The sequence below is a fragment of the Haliotis rubra genome, unplaced genomic scaffold (genome assembly GCF_003918875.1).
Source record: "Haliotis rubra isolate DU_JTF1 unplaced genomic scaffold, ASM391887v1 Scf291, whole genome shotgun sequence".
NCBI classification, from domain to species: Eukaryota; Metazoa; Mollusca; class Gastropoda; order Lepetellida; family Haliotidae; genus Haliotis; species Haliotis rubra.
This window is the reverse complement of record NW_025766959.1, coordinates 553,104-567,683: the sequence shown is the minus strand read 5'-3', so window position 1 is coordinate 567,683 and position 14,580 is coordinate 553,104. Positions and strand designations below refer to the sequence as shown.

General features: G+C 39.2%; 1 protein-coding gene across 7 annotated transcripts in view; it reads left to right on the top strand.

Annotated features, from left to right (window-relative positions):
• LOC124281970 (protein polybromo-1-like) overlaps positions 1-14,580 on the top strand; it is a 58,515-nt gene that overhangs the window by 25,027 nt on the left and 18,908 nt on the right. For all 7 annotated transcript variants that reach the window (XM_046717979.1, XM_046717978.1, XM_046717977.1 and 4 more), the window contains 11 exons: positions 5,044-5,202; positions 5,703-5,834; positions 6,620-6,795; positions 7,385-7,514; positions 7,662-7,835; positions 8,336-8,473; positions 9,028-9,110; positions 9,685-9,727; positions 10,001-10,087; positions 10,974-11,198; positions 12,424-12,506. In XM_046717979.1, coding sequence (XP_046573935.1) covers positions 5,044-5,202; positions 5,703-5,834; positions 6,620-6,795; positions 7,385-7,514; positions 7,662-7,835; positions 8,336-8,473; positions 9,028-9,110; positions 9,685-9,727; positions 10,001-10,087; positions 10,974-11,198; positions 12,424-12,506 — 1,430 coding nt within the window. The remainder of the gene's footprint in view (positions 1-5,043; positions 5,203-5,702; positions 5,835-6,619; positions 6,796-7,384; positions 7,515-7,661; positions 7,836-8,335; positions 8,474-9,027; positions 9,111-9,684; positions 9,728-10,000; positions 10,088-10,973; positions 11,199-12,423; positions 12,507-14,580) is intronic.

Genomic DNA, 14,580 nt, shown 5'->3' with positions numbered 1-14,580 from the left:
GTGGTGTTGTTTTGGTACTGAACGTTAAACTTGTGAGTTTTCCGATTCAGTTTCCTTTTCCCCTCTTCGTGATGGGGGCTGGGGGGCTATAAATTGTATATTTATATACTTATCCTATCTCACGAGATGGATGCCCACCCAACCTCCCCTCTACTCAGATTACGACGGTTACGTATAACTCTCATTGGCCCCAAGAAGAGAATGATCACTCTGAGGTAGTCACGTGGGTAGACAGGGGAACGTGCTGCACGCTTAGCCTGGGACTAGGAAGAGCAGCCTGGGGAACACGGGTGTATGGACAAGAGAGGCCTACAGAAAAAGTTCTCATTCGTTCCACTCAGCGTCGAAGCAAGAGAGAGAAGTGCAAATCGTGAGATAGGATAAGTATATAAATATACAATTTATATTAAAATTTTCAAGTTTCATTTGTAGATGACTTGCTTGAAGTAGGTTATTGCTGAACTTTCAGGTTTCAGACAGTAACTTTTGATGAAGTGAAAACATTATAAACGCTTTGTTTTAGGTGTAACATATATATGTATGCCAAGGAGTCTGAGGCAAAAGTCTGACTGAAGTAGAATTTAAATGTATATATTTTCAGTTATGGTCATTTTAATATTAGTGTCATTATAAATAATTTATTATAATTTATTTTTGTTATGCTCATTGTAATTCCTGAATTCTGATCAGATGAAATTCTCACATGTTATTGTATTTATTTTCCAGTAGATGTATAAAACTAAGCCACACCCACCAAAGTAGACTACTTTTACCATTACATAGATTCGAGTTATGGGTTTTCAGACTTCTTTGTTGGGCATTTCAGACAGTTAAAAAAGAGCCACCTTCCCAATATATATGATATGTTTGTTACGCCACACCTCTGGTTTGTAACACACTTGATTCACTTGTTGCCCATAAACAAACATCAGTTTCTTTCTGTTAACTAAGGAAAGATATGATTGACTAAAATAATCTGATGTCCTGACTATAGTTATGTAAATAGTTTTGATAGAGTTCATTTCACATATGTAATTGTCCGTGCTATAACAGCTGTATAGAGGTTCAAAAGCTTTGCAGTAACTGGCTTTGGGTTATGTATCAGTATGGTGTGAACATTTAAAACATTATCAAAACTTTCAGTTGATGGAAAAACAAACAGGGTTCTAAGAATGAAAAAGTGTTAAAATAATTGTAAGAAATGAAATGCTAATCAGATCACAACACCATAGATGTTAGAGTTTAGAATTGTGTATGAAATACCTTTTCACTCAAGCCTTTAGGAAACGTGAACACTATATCTGTGAATTCTGTCATGGGAGATATGTAAGAGTAAGCTCCAACAGAACTACTATCCCCGTGACTGTCAATACTCCAAGGGCTTATATACGCTACGTTCATCCATCACCAACAAATACATTCAGCTGCTGTGTGGTGTGGTGTGGTCCTGTGCCTATTAAAAGTCAGCTGATGAAAGGCAACTCATGGATGACCCCCAAACTGAATCTTTTGCCAAACCTTCCATTACCTGTCATGAAAGCAATGTTTAGACCTGACAATTGCAAAGCAAAAATTTGTTTATAACAATCATTATCACAAGCATGCTTGTAACAAAGTGAACTTCATTTAATGCATTACGAGACATCTTGCCATCAGACAGCCATTTCACTGTTATTGTCTGTCTTGCCATCTTCTGTTGACGGATGTAAGCTTACTTTTGATTGGCCAGATCTCTCACTGCAACCTCGCTAGAAGCAGGCCATAGCTTATTTTACATTTGTGAGTGGTAAAGTCTTTGCAGTCTCATGTATATATGGGTGATTGAGGGACTAAGTGTTAGCACGCCATTGAGATGCTGATCAGTATCAATACATATTCTGAGTATTAAATGCTATTATGTCAAGGTGAGTGCTTGTAACCCGAGTTGTCTCCCCAGCCCAGCTAAACACCTCTGCTGGCCGCCCCAACTACTAAGCTTCCCAAGGCTTGTAGGGCTGTCTGTGTGTAGTGTCAATGTGCTTACCTTGCTGCCATGACAACAGGCTCTGTACCACCCATCAGACCAGACAGTTTGTGCATACTTGTTCACTTAGTATCATCCTAGTGTTATTTGCATTATGGCATGAGAACCTCAGTGTTAAAACAGTGTAATGTTTGAAATGGCTTGTTGCTTTTATTTAGTTCTAATATACACTAGAATCTTGATGCAAATACTTTTATTTTTTTAGTTAATATTATTACAGACAGGTCATTCCCAAATTACGAGTTAAACAATTCCAGATTGTTGTGATGCCAAGTCAAGTATATTGTGTAAATGTGTTTTCCATAGCTGCAGGATATAATGTCAGATACCATATTTCCTCTAATAAGCGCCTGGGGGTAAACCAGCAGTTTAAGAAATATATGCTGGGTCTCTAATAAGCACCAGTACGGGTTTTTTCAAATTTATTCTCCCTTGATCCAAAAATAGATTTATTAGGGAATGGTTCCTTTAGTTATAACTTCCTGTCCTCCACATGACACATGTTGATGGATATAACGTAATAAGCGCTATGTCTCCAATAAGCGCTGGGCCTCTAATAAGTGCAGAGTCTGGAAGTCCGTTGAAAAAATATGTGCGCTTATTTGAGGAAATATGGTATATGTTATTTATACATGAGTTGTACAATGTACAACAAAACATATGCATATAATATTTGGAGACAATGTTAAACATTTGAAAGGGAGTATATTTTGAATAATAATGGAACAGTGATATTTCAGAGTGCTTTATGATGAGTAATAATACAATAAGTTTATCAGACATTCCGATGAGCTGTGATTGAGTTGAATGATAGTAATACCATTGACATGCAAGCCCCAGGTTTTTATGTGATTAAGCCAACTAGTGTCAAATTATCACTGTCCTCTTTTGCCAGTAGCCTTTAACTATTTTTCCTTGCACCTAATTATTCCTTTGATACTTGTAGTTAGCATTCTATGTAGAACTGACCATCTAACATACTGGACTGTGTGGAGTGGCGTTTATTAACACTTAGCACTAACATTGTACCATTGTTGTTCTTTATGGTAGATTGTGTAACATTGTTAACACACAGGTGAAGCATCATGTACTCACCAATATGTGTTACAGACTAATCATGAAATCAGTGTGTCAGCCATAAGTGGAATATTTAAGGGGCTCCAAGATTTATACAGAAGATGAAATCCCTGAGCCCTCTTAATTCCAATCGCTGCTCTTAGTGTTCATGATCAGGTGATGTCCGGAATGTATTACATTGCTGGAACAGTTCCTGCTTCATACTTATTACCATGTTACCATGTGTGGTTGATTAACATCCAGTAGCCATTAGTTGTAAAGCCCAGGAACAAAGCTTTCTTCAGATCCAATGTGTGTGCCTACTGTGAAGGGCCAGTCCTATGGTGTAGCATTATGTAACACACACCCCTAAACCTAGAGATGTTACAGCTTATATATATTGGAATACTGAGTGTAGGCATAAGGTCTTAGTCTGGGTCAGTAAGGGAACTGCTTCGTGGTATACAGCTATTACTTGGAGGATAGAATGGTAGGAGTGATTCTTTTCTTTGCATGCGTGGTAGTGTTGATAACAAAGATTGTGTGTTTGTTGCATACTTGCAGATCTCATTCCCTCGTCTGTGTATGGTTTGCTGTACTGGAAGTGATGAGTGAATGTTGTTTGATGTTTGACACGGTCTTGCAAGGAAGAAATCCTAAAACTGCCGAAACACTTTCTGATTTCTTGTTTGTCAGATACAGTTGAATAATCTTCATTACAGTTGAGTAATGTCTTAAAACAAAAGAAAACTACCGTATTTCCTCTATTAAGCGCCGGGCCTCCAATAAGCGCCGGGTATAGACTGAAGGACAGATGGACAGAATGAAGGCTTTGTACTCATCCCCGCTTTTAAAAATACAGGGTATTTTAATAAACGCCGGGCCTCTAATAAGCGCCGGGTCTGGAGGTCCATTGAAAAAATATGCGCCAGAGGCGCTTATTAGAGGAAATACGGTAAATTCTGTGTGTGTGTGTGTAAGCAACAAGGGGAAAAAGTGAGACAATTCAGATGTGGTATAAAGTGTTATATGATTAGATGGCTTCCAGATTTACTGTTAGAAACTGGCTTGTGTGGTTGTATTGCATGACTGGAGGAAATGACTTTTGACATATGGCATTATGAAGAAGCAGTTTGTGAAGTTGTCCTGTGGTATATATTTTCCTCCCTGGATCTTCTTCTTTTGTTGTCTTGAGTTGCTGACATTGATGGCCTACATGACAACTTAAAGCATGCATCTTGTCCTCTTTGATGTGTTGTTATGAATGATGTGCATTTTAAGTAGAATGTTATATTCATCATTTTCAGGTCAGTTACATAGAACTCCAGACCAGTATGAACACCCTTGTGTTGAACAGTCTTGTTGATAATATCTAACAGTAGTGACTGTGTTACTCACATCTTCTATAAAACATTTGAAAATTTTGCTAACCGAGTTGATTATGAATTAATAACTGCTTTCATTGCCCATGTAGGTAAGGTATTTGATAGCAAGGTGAGTTGATGGAAAGACTAAATAATGGTTCAAGAGTTATCCTAGTTAGATGTTCACCAGACAAATTAATGTTAACTTTCTCGTTAAATGTCAAATTGTCCAAATGCTGTTTCATCCTTGTGTCCATCCGTTTCATTTTCGTTTTATTTTACTTGTTTGGAAATGGACATAGAATGTTCTCAGTCTCACTTACTTGTCCCAATGTTCTTGTTGTATATCCGTGATGTGGATGTAATATGGAAAGTATGAAGTCCTCCCTTGTATTCTGGGTATTGAAGATTCTAGGGGATGAAGGTCCTCTTTACTATATGCTAACAGCCATGTAAATTTCATTAATTATTGGCAGCATTGTTTTACCATAAAGCAAGTGTTTTTATGATGAACAAGTTATCAACTTGATGTTGACTTCTGCAGCACTAACTGATGAAGCTCTCAGAGCCTCAGTCTATTTCCAGTCTCTTCTGCTTCAGAAACAAGAACATGTTGAGGAGGAACATACCCCTAAGGGCAAAGGTCGGCGCAGTGCTGCAGGCGACAGCGAGAAGAAGAAGTCCACCAAGAAGAGCCCTGAAGATGGGGGCATGAAGAGGAGGATGTGGATTCTCTACAAGACAGTGTTTGACTATACGGTCAGTCTGGCTGGCACAGTCACATGTCTTCACAATTGGGGAATATGTGTATATTACTTCATGTGCTCTCAGTTGTTTGGTCCAGACTCGATTATTTACAGACCGCCTCCATATATCTGAATATTGCTGAGTGTGGCGTAAAACTAAACTAGTAAAAGTATGTCCGTGCTTAGCTACAATATTTCTGCAAGGGTTTTTAGAATCTGTGTCTTAACATCATCATGGCCCAAAGTCTGTTATCTTGTCTGATGCTGTTGGTCACTTGACTGTCTGATTTTGCACATAATGTTGTCATGGCTTTTTCTTTTAATTCATGGACTAACCTGGTGGCCAAGTTGAGAAATTTTGTACTTGAGCTAATATTACTGTTATCAGTACTATTCTTTGTTGAGGAGAATAGTTCTTTGATTAAACTTGAAGTGTTGTCAGCTGCGTATCAGGTGGAATCAGTAGTCCAACATGGTGGTGAATTAAAAGCTTGTATGCCTATGTTGTTCCAGGATGGTGGTGGCCGACAGCTGCGACACATCTTCATGGTGCTGCCGTCACGGAAAGACTACCCCGACTACTACCAGGTGATCATGGAACCCATCGACATGGGCATGATTGAGACGAAAATCAGGAACGAGAAGGTAACACAAACTTTCAATATCTAACACATGATTAGTACTGACAGAATCTGGGTATAACACCAGTCTTCGGGGTAATTGATATTTGCACCTAATTCTTAACATGATTCCAGTTTTTGTTACTTATGTTGGCTGTTGTTAGTGCCCACTCACACATGGTATTGCTGCCCATTTGTTCAGACATTTCAAACTATAATGCTTCTGACAATCTTCTTATTTGAAAAGGATATTTGTCATCAGATATCTTTTTTTGATAATGGTCCTGTATGAAGTGGATCAGATTTATTCTTACTTCTGCCGGAAGGATTGTGTTTGAATTCTCTCTGTTAAATGACAGGTACTGCATTGATTAGTTCAGTGATGTAGTTTGACTACTTAGCCAGCCATGCATTGTTTAGTTTAGTGATGTAGTGTGACTACTTAGCCAGCTTTGCAATGTTTAGTTCAGTGAAGTAGTGTGACTACATAGCCAGCCATGCATTGTTTAGTTCAGTGAGTGACTACATAGTAGTGTTTAGTTCAGTGATGTGACTGCAGCCAGCCATGCATTGTTTAGTTCAGTGATGTAGTGTGACTACTTAGCCAGCCATGCATTGTTTAGTTCAGTGATGTAGTGTGACTACTTAGCCAGCCATGCATTGTTTAGTTCAGTGATGTAGTGTGACTACTTAGCCAGCCATGCATTGTTTAGTTCAGTAATGTAGTGTGACTACTTAGCCAGCTTTGCATTGTTTAGTTCAGTAAAGTAGCTGATGCAGTGTGGTGACAGTCATCTCTGCTTGTTCCAGTATGCCAATGAGCAGCAGCTGCTGAATGACTTCGAGCTGATGTTCAACAATGCCCGCCACTACAACGAGGAGGGGTCCCAGGTGTACCAGGATGCTAACACCCTAGACCGGGCACTCAAACACAAGTGGCGCTACATGAGCTCAGTTGCCCCATCCAAGTCAGGCAAGGCTTCCAGGTGAGGAGAGGTGCCTTGTGAAGATCTAGTGTTAGTTTACCAGGATTTGGCTTCCAGAGATGTGGAATAAATATTGACATATCTTTGTCATTTGCCTGAAGCTCTTTTATTATACATGTCATATTTGAAAGCAAGCCAGAACTTTGACTATTGGCCAGTCAAACCTATCCATGCTGGAAAGGTCAAAGGTGACATCCAAATCTAACCATGCTGGAAAGGTCAAAGGTGACATCCAAATCTATAAATGTTTTAAAGGTCAAAGGTGACATCCGGATCTATCCATGTTTTAAAGGTCAAAGGTGACATCCAAGTCTATCCATGTTTTAAAGGTCAAAGGTGACATCCAAGTCTATCCATGTTTTTAAGGTCAAAGGTGACATCCAAATCTATCCATGTTTTAAAGGTCATGTTTTAAAGGTCAAAGGTGACATCCAAATCTATCCATGTTTTAAAGGTCAAAGGTGACATCCAAATCTATCCATGTTTTAAAGGTCAAAGGTCATAGGACCATAGACCATAGATAAGTTTGAAATTCAGATATGTATTTATTTATGTATATGTCCAGTGTGTATGTTTGTGTTGTGAGCAGCAAGCCCAAGTCGAAGATGTCATCCCCCCTGATTCAGAAGCTGCAGGACCTGTGTGAGACCATCCGGGACTACCAGGACAAGTCGGGAAGAGTGCTGTCTACACCCTTCCTCAAACTACCTCTCAAGAGTGTATGTACAACTTGTCCATGCTTCTGGGTTGTTGTAGGGAAAGCATCCTATATTAGTTATTACAGCACACAGGTGATGTTTCTGAGAGCTACTGAGTGTTGATACCTGTTTATGGGTTAGTGTTCCTGACTGTCTGACTGGTTACAGGACTACCCTGACTACTACGAGGTGATCAAGCGGCCGGTGGACATGCAGCGGATTCAACAGAGAATGGAGTCCAGCCACAACAGATATGAAAGTGTGGAGGACATGGTGGCCGACTTTGTACAGATGTTTGACAACGCCTGCAAGTACAATGAACCAGACTCTCTCATATACAAGGTAAGAGGGCATTCCTGCTGTCATATTGTTGTAACAAACCTTTTTTGAGAGCATATTTCAAAATATATTTAGCATGTCATATTTTTTAGATGATATTTTGATATCAATTTACAGGTTGTTTTTGATCACAAATTTTGAAAAGGACCTTCGGTCTTACAGGTCCTGTACTTCTGTACAACTAAACTGTTTGAACTGTCTCCCTTTGCTGTGCCAGGATCTGCTGATCTTTCATTTTGTATAAATGTCAGACTCACCTTGATCATGATCGGGAGGTGCAGCTCACTGACTTGGTTGCCACATGTCATCTTATCCCAATTGCCTAGATTGATGCTCATGCTGTTGATCACTGGATTGTCTGGCCCAGACTCGATTATTTACAGACCGCCGCCATATAGCTGGAATATTGCTGAGTGGCGTTAAACAACAAACCAACCAACCAACATTATTCATTTACTCGCGTCATCAGGTGACATAAGATTGATTGGCCATTTCTGTAACAGGATGCACTGACTCTGCAGCGTATCTGTCTGGAGAAGAAGGTGGAACTGACGTCTGGTGGGATGAACAATGTCCCTGATGTCAGGGCTGTTGTACAGGAGCTCATGACCAACCTCTTCATCTCCTGCTACAACTACCAGGTACAGCATCGCAATAACTACTGCAATATAGAACAAACTTTATGGATAACAACTTCTTTTTATTCGTGAGTGCGACGTTTCGATACAGATTCTTGTACCGTTGTCATCTTTGCATCTGGTCATATTGGTGATACATTCTTTTCCCCTGAGCAATTTTGGGTAGGTCGGACGGGCAAGTGATTTAATGTGTTCTCTTGGGTGTTTGGATGTATTTTGAGCCTCTCCATGATATTGCTGACTAAAGCAGCTACTACGAGGAAATAGGATACAAACTGTAAAATACAAAGAGATTTCTCATGGATGTTGGGATATGTTTTGAACCCTTCCATGATATTGCTGACTAAAGCAGCTGCTACAAGGAAATAGGATACAAAACTGTAAAATACAAAGAGATTTCTCATGGATGTTAAGGTATGTTTTGAACCTCTCCATGATATTGCTGACTAAAGCAGCTACTACGAGGAAATAGGATGCAAACTGTAAAATAAAAAGAGATTCTGTTCTTCTTTTCTGCTTTAACTGTCTGACTGTGACTCATGACATGAACATTTCAGGACGAGGAGGGTCGCTGTTACAGTGATTCCTTTGCTGAGCTGGTTGACAAGGATTCCAGCGCAGAGGGAGAGGAACCTGTAGAGTATGTATTCCTTGCCCTTCTTGAGCAATAGTCACTATCAGGAATATATGAGATGGGTTATTATTTTGTATGGTTTCATATCCATGCTTTTTAGAGGGATATGTAGTGAATCATATTTGATGTATACCTCTGTTGACTGTACACCCAGTAAGTATGATTAGTTATCTAGGCTATTTTATAGTTTACATTGTGAAGTGTAACTACTTACAGATATTGTACCACCATAGTGAACCTTAAAGACGGAAAATGTAGAGGTTTAAAAGTCAGAAAGAAACAAATCACCAGACTAAGAGTTACTTCCCTTCTTTGACTTTGCACACCTTAATGAACAAGAGAAGTAGCATCATGATTTATACATTAAGACAATATTGTGAATATGTCTATGCCAGGGTCCCTTTTCACAAAGCTGTTGTAGTGCCTATACTGTGACATAGACCTGCAACAGTCATAGCGTTATGATAGCTTTGTGAAAAGGGGTCCAATCTGCTAACTGACTTGCAGTGTAGTATGGCTGAGACTTGCTGATTAGAAAGCAACAATCTTTGATGATGATACATATTGCCTTCTCTTACAGAAAGCCACCAACATTTGACCACATCAAGAGAAACTTGGATAAGGTAACTGTTGTCATTATAGACATTATAGATCAGTGTTATTCTTTGTGTTATATTCTTGGAACGAAGCTTGATTCATATGACAAGTTTCCTTGATATAGGATATATGTAAACAATACATGATCAGCTGTGCCTTCACACGTGTATATAGTGCTTTGTCTCCTTTACATAAATCTAAGCTCAGATGTAGTGAAAACATTAAGTTACATTTCTGAAGCTTGGGATGATACCCAGGTTATGCAGCTGTATTTAAGATTTGTCTGTCTGCCGTCTTAGGGCCGGTACCGGAGAATGGACAAGTTCCAGGAAGATATGTTCAAGGTGTTTGAGTATGCCAGGAAGGTCAGCAGGACAGACTCTCAGGTAGGCAGACTTAACAGGATAGGAGATCTCCAGGTTGTGTTTGTATTTATCAGTAAAGAAAATCTCCTTTTACTGCCCAATGGTTTAGTGGAAATGGGCAATTTTTTATTTGGCCAAAATCACTCTTTTTCGATTTCTATCCAAATATTCTTTAGAATGAATAGAAAGAGATGCCAGCACATTTGAGTCTTTTTGATCTTCTACTCTTTACTTACCAAGTTACATTTACTGTCTCATAGGGGTGTCGCGATACGCGAATGTATCGATGCATCGATACATTTTTACTGACGATACGATACGCGATACATGCTTGCGTGTATCGATTCCTATTTTAAAACTTTATCGATTCAAATTTGTATGCTATATCCATCTCCTTCAAAGTCTTGATAGTAAAATTATACGAGACCGCTCCGATAAATAGATGTAGCTAGCTTTACTTAAAAAATAGGTTGGAAACTAACAGCTTTTGTGATTGGCTTGACTATTTTGATGGACCAATCAGCGAGCGTGTACGTTGCCGGTAAGGTAATGCTATGAAAAGGCGCGAAAATTATGTATCGCGATACGTATCGTATCGTGACCTTAAAATCGTGATACGTATCGTATCGTGAGATTGGTGTATCGTGACACCCCTACTGTCTCACCCTCAGTTCATAATAGGGACAGTGGGATAGCCTACTGTTTAAAGCGTTTGCTCATCACACTGAAGATCCAAGTTGTATTCCCAACATGGTACAATGTGTTAAGCCCCTTTCCGGTGTCCCCTGCCATGATATTGGTGGAATATTGCTGAAAGCGACGTCAAGCTAATTTCACTCTCTCACCCTTTTCATATTATGGAAAACGTGCAATGTTAAATCCTCCTGACGAGCTGTTTCTGCTACAGCTTTATGAGGATGCTGTGGAGATGCAGATGTTCTTCATCAAGATCCGTGATGAGCTGTGTAAGAATGGTGAGATGCTGCTGACGCCGGCTCTCAGCTACACAGAGCGCCACCTTCAGTCTGCCTTGGAGATGGAGAAGAAGGAGAAGCTGCCCTTGGAGCAGAAGGAAGATGAAGAGAAGAAGAAGCAGCAGGAGACGGATGAACCAACAGAAGACAGAGCCATGGTAACACTGCTGGCATTATAACTGCTTGCTGAACTGTGATTTGACTTGTTCCTTAGCTGCCAACATGGGATTTAACTCTTACCAGGACTGTGATTCTTGTCTGCATCATGCCTGTTGACCAAAGTGATATAAGTCATAAGACTGAATATTCGGGCTTTCCATCGTCAGTTAGCCAGTATAGTTTCTCTAATTCTAAACCCATGAAGATCCGGGTTAGAATTGATCGTCAGTTACCCATGCTTGTCTAAAGAGACAACTAATGGTATCGGGTGGCCAGGCTCGCTGACTTGGTTGAAATATGTCATTGTATCCCAGTTGCGTAGATCGATACTCATGCTCTTGATCACTGGATTGTCTGGTGCAGACTTGATTATTTACAGACTGCTGCCATATAGCTGGAATATTGCTGAGTGTGGCGTAAAACTGAACTCACTCACTCACTTACTCTCTAATTCTGTTATGATAAATGCCCTGGACTCCTTCCCTGCCTTAGCTTTGCATCGCAGCAAGAGGATTTCTGATGACTATTGGTGAATGTGTCCAGATTATTTGTCAGATTTGTTAGAAAACCGTGAAAAATTTGATGGCCAGTGTTATGTCTGGTCACCTATCTTCCATGTTATTTTACTGAACGTCACGATCACACATTAACTGTTTTTATCCCCCGCAACGAGTATTAAAAAGGACTCCGTCCGTGCACATTTGTCTTTTCCGGAGCAGAACTTTAAAACCATTCAATATTTCTTCACCAGACTTGGCACATGGATAGATCTGGTGGTGTCCTTGTGCCTTTTGGTAGTTTTGGTATTCTGAATTAAATATTTTTGGTGTTTCCATGGCAACAAGTTTGACTTAGACTGAAATTGGTGGTAGTGCTGTTTCCGGAGCAGAACTCTAAAACCGTTCAATGTTTCTTCACCAAACTTGGCACATAGATTGGTCTAGTGGTGTACTGGTGCCTTTTGGTAGTTTTGGGTTTCAGAATAAAATATCTTTGCATTTCCATGCCAACAAGTTTGTCTTAGACTGAAACTGGTGGTAGTGCTCCTTACTGGAGCAGAACTTTTAAAACCTTTCAGTACTCTCCTTCCACCTTTCTGTATACACACCAAAACATTTGACATAATCATAACTCGTAGACATATTCATGAAGAGTATTTTGCCATTGCGGGGAATATTGATGACTTTGTCTTCTTGTTTGTATTGTCTCCATTGTCTCCTTCAGGACCAGGCTGACCTGAGTGAAAACAGTGTGAAGGTGAAGGACCAAGTGTACACTGTTGGTGACTTCGTCTACGTGGAACCCAGGTGATGATCTCCCTTTATTAGTCATGGAGAATGCATGCAGCCAGAGATATCTATCCGTCATCAGACAGGAGTGACAGTGTTCTAGAGCTTACTCTCTATAGGCTTGTGTTCATTCTAATCTCCACCTTTACTCTGCTGATTCAAATAAAACAAATCAGGAATGTTATTTGTTCAGAAAAAAATAGATCTGACCTTCAGTGCATTATATGCAGGGATCTTGCTAGAGACAAATGGCTTTTGAACTTTTTATTGATGTTATTAACTTTGGAAAGTCTTCAGTATTATTTAGTAATTTGAATAAAACACTTTGCGCTTTCTGGGTGACAAGATGCCTTTTGACCCAGAAAGTGAACCAATCTGACACCTTTGATGTGTACAGATTGTTGATCTGCTTACCTAGTATGAGACCATTCAGAATATTGATTTATTCACAAGAATCTACATATGTGGAGATTTTCTAAACATGAACTGTGTATAATGTACATACATTTTGAACTGATATTCAACATATTATTCCATAAAACCTTAATGTGTTATCTGGAACCAAATCCAAGATGTGTGGTTTAGTGTTTGAATCAGCAGAGACAAGTAGTATCAGTTCAGTCTTTGTTCTGGAACTATTACCATTATTGTCACTTTGCTTTGTCTGAAATTGTAACGGATTGTAGATTAAGTAATAATTGAGGTTGGTGTATAGCTTCTGTGGCTTCCAATTGGCATGAATATACTGGTTATAGTTGACAGACTTTCTATTGTCAAGCAGGGACAAGTCGCATCAAATAAATGGGTTCTATGGTTGTCTAAGGACAAACAGCTATGAGTGCCACTCAAGTGCTTTTTAACAATATGACGGGATGGACTATCTGCTGGGCCACTGATGACTTGTAGCAAATACTGTCTTATTTCTGCTGGCAATGGGCAAAGGATTAGTAGTTCATTCAAGTCCTGCTGCGTAACTGTAGTGTAACGTGGGAGAGAGTATGGAAGTGTTTAGTCATCATATCAATGAGCCATTTTTATTTGTCATCATGGGTACAGTATGTGGACTTGGTTCAAAATGTCAACTCTCTCTCTCTCTCCCCCTGAAACATGAAAGCAGATAATGTATGGGCCTCACATTTTGGACTTGTTCATTAATGTTGGTGTTAAAGCAGGCCACAGTGTTTGGTATTTACGATGCTAGTTCTGCTAGAATTGCCAGTGTATTCTTCTGGTTGGTATATATCTGACATTTAGTGTATTCTTTATGTTCTATAGACTACATATAGCACCCAGTGTAGTATACCTATAGCACGTACCTACCTCATATTGTGAAACTAACTCACATGTCACCGATGACCTTCAGGAAGAACATCAGAATTGCTATGAAACTCAAATGACTTTCGAACTGTTAAAACCATCAACAGTCTGTAACTTCCACTGTCCAAAGCCTGAATTTTGTTAAAAGTTGACAGGAGGCCAAGGTCATTTAGCTCTGCAAAATACAAATGGCCTCATTTTCTGGTATGGGGCCCAATAATTTCCTGACTCATAAGGTCACTCTGCTGGGGTATCTGTTTGCATTCTAATCAGGGTGAAGTATAGTGTTGATTAATACATGGAACCAGTATGATTGGGAACACAACTGAAGAAGTCGATTGCTGAAGACCATCTAGATGTGTTATTGTAGCAAAGTAACTATTGAAATACTATAGGGTGTCTCTTTTTACCTTTGCAGTAGACATTTGATGTGAATTGTGTTATAGTTTGTCCTAGTTGTTGAAAGTTGTGTAACAAGACATAGGTTTATTAGATATTGCCTTTTTGCTAAGATTTCTGATCTTAAAAATTTCATGATCTTTGTGATAGATGATTTAATGTGACAGAAACGTAGAAATTAATTATGACCCCAACAGCTTTTTGAAATAGTCAAGTTCATGTCTCAAATGTGAGCTTCAATATTCTGAAATATCATGTAATTTGTAAAATTCATTTTGAAATTGTTATTATCTTTTATCTTGTTTCAGTAATGAAAACTGAATTAGTATTCTGATTCTAGTTGAAACATTTGTGACACAGTGCTTGAATCTTCTGA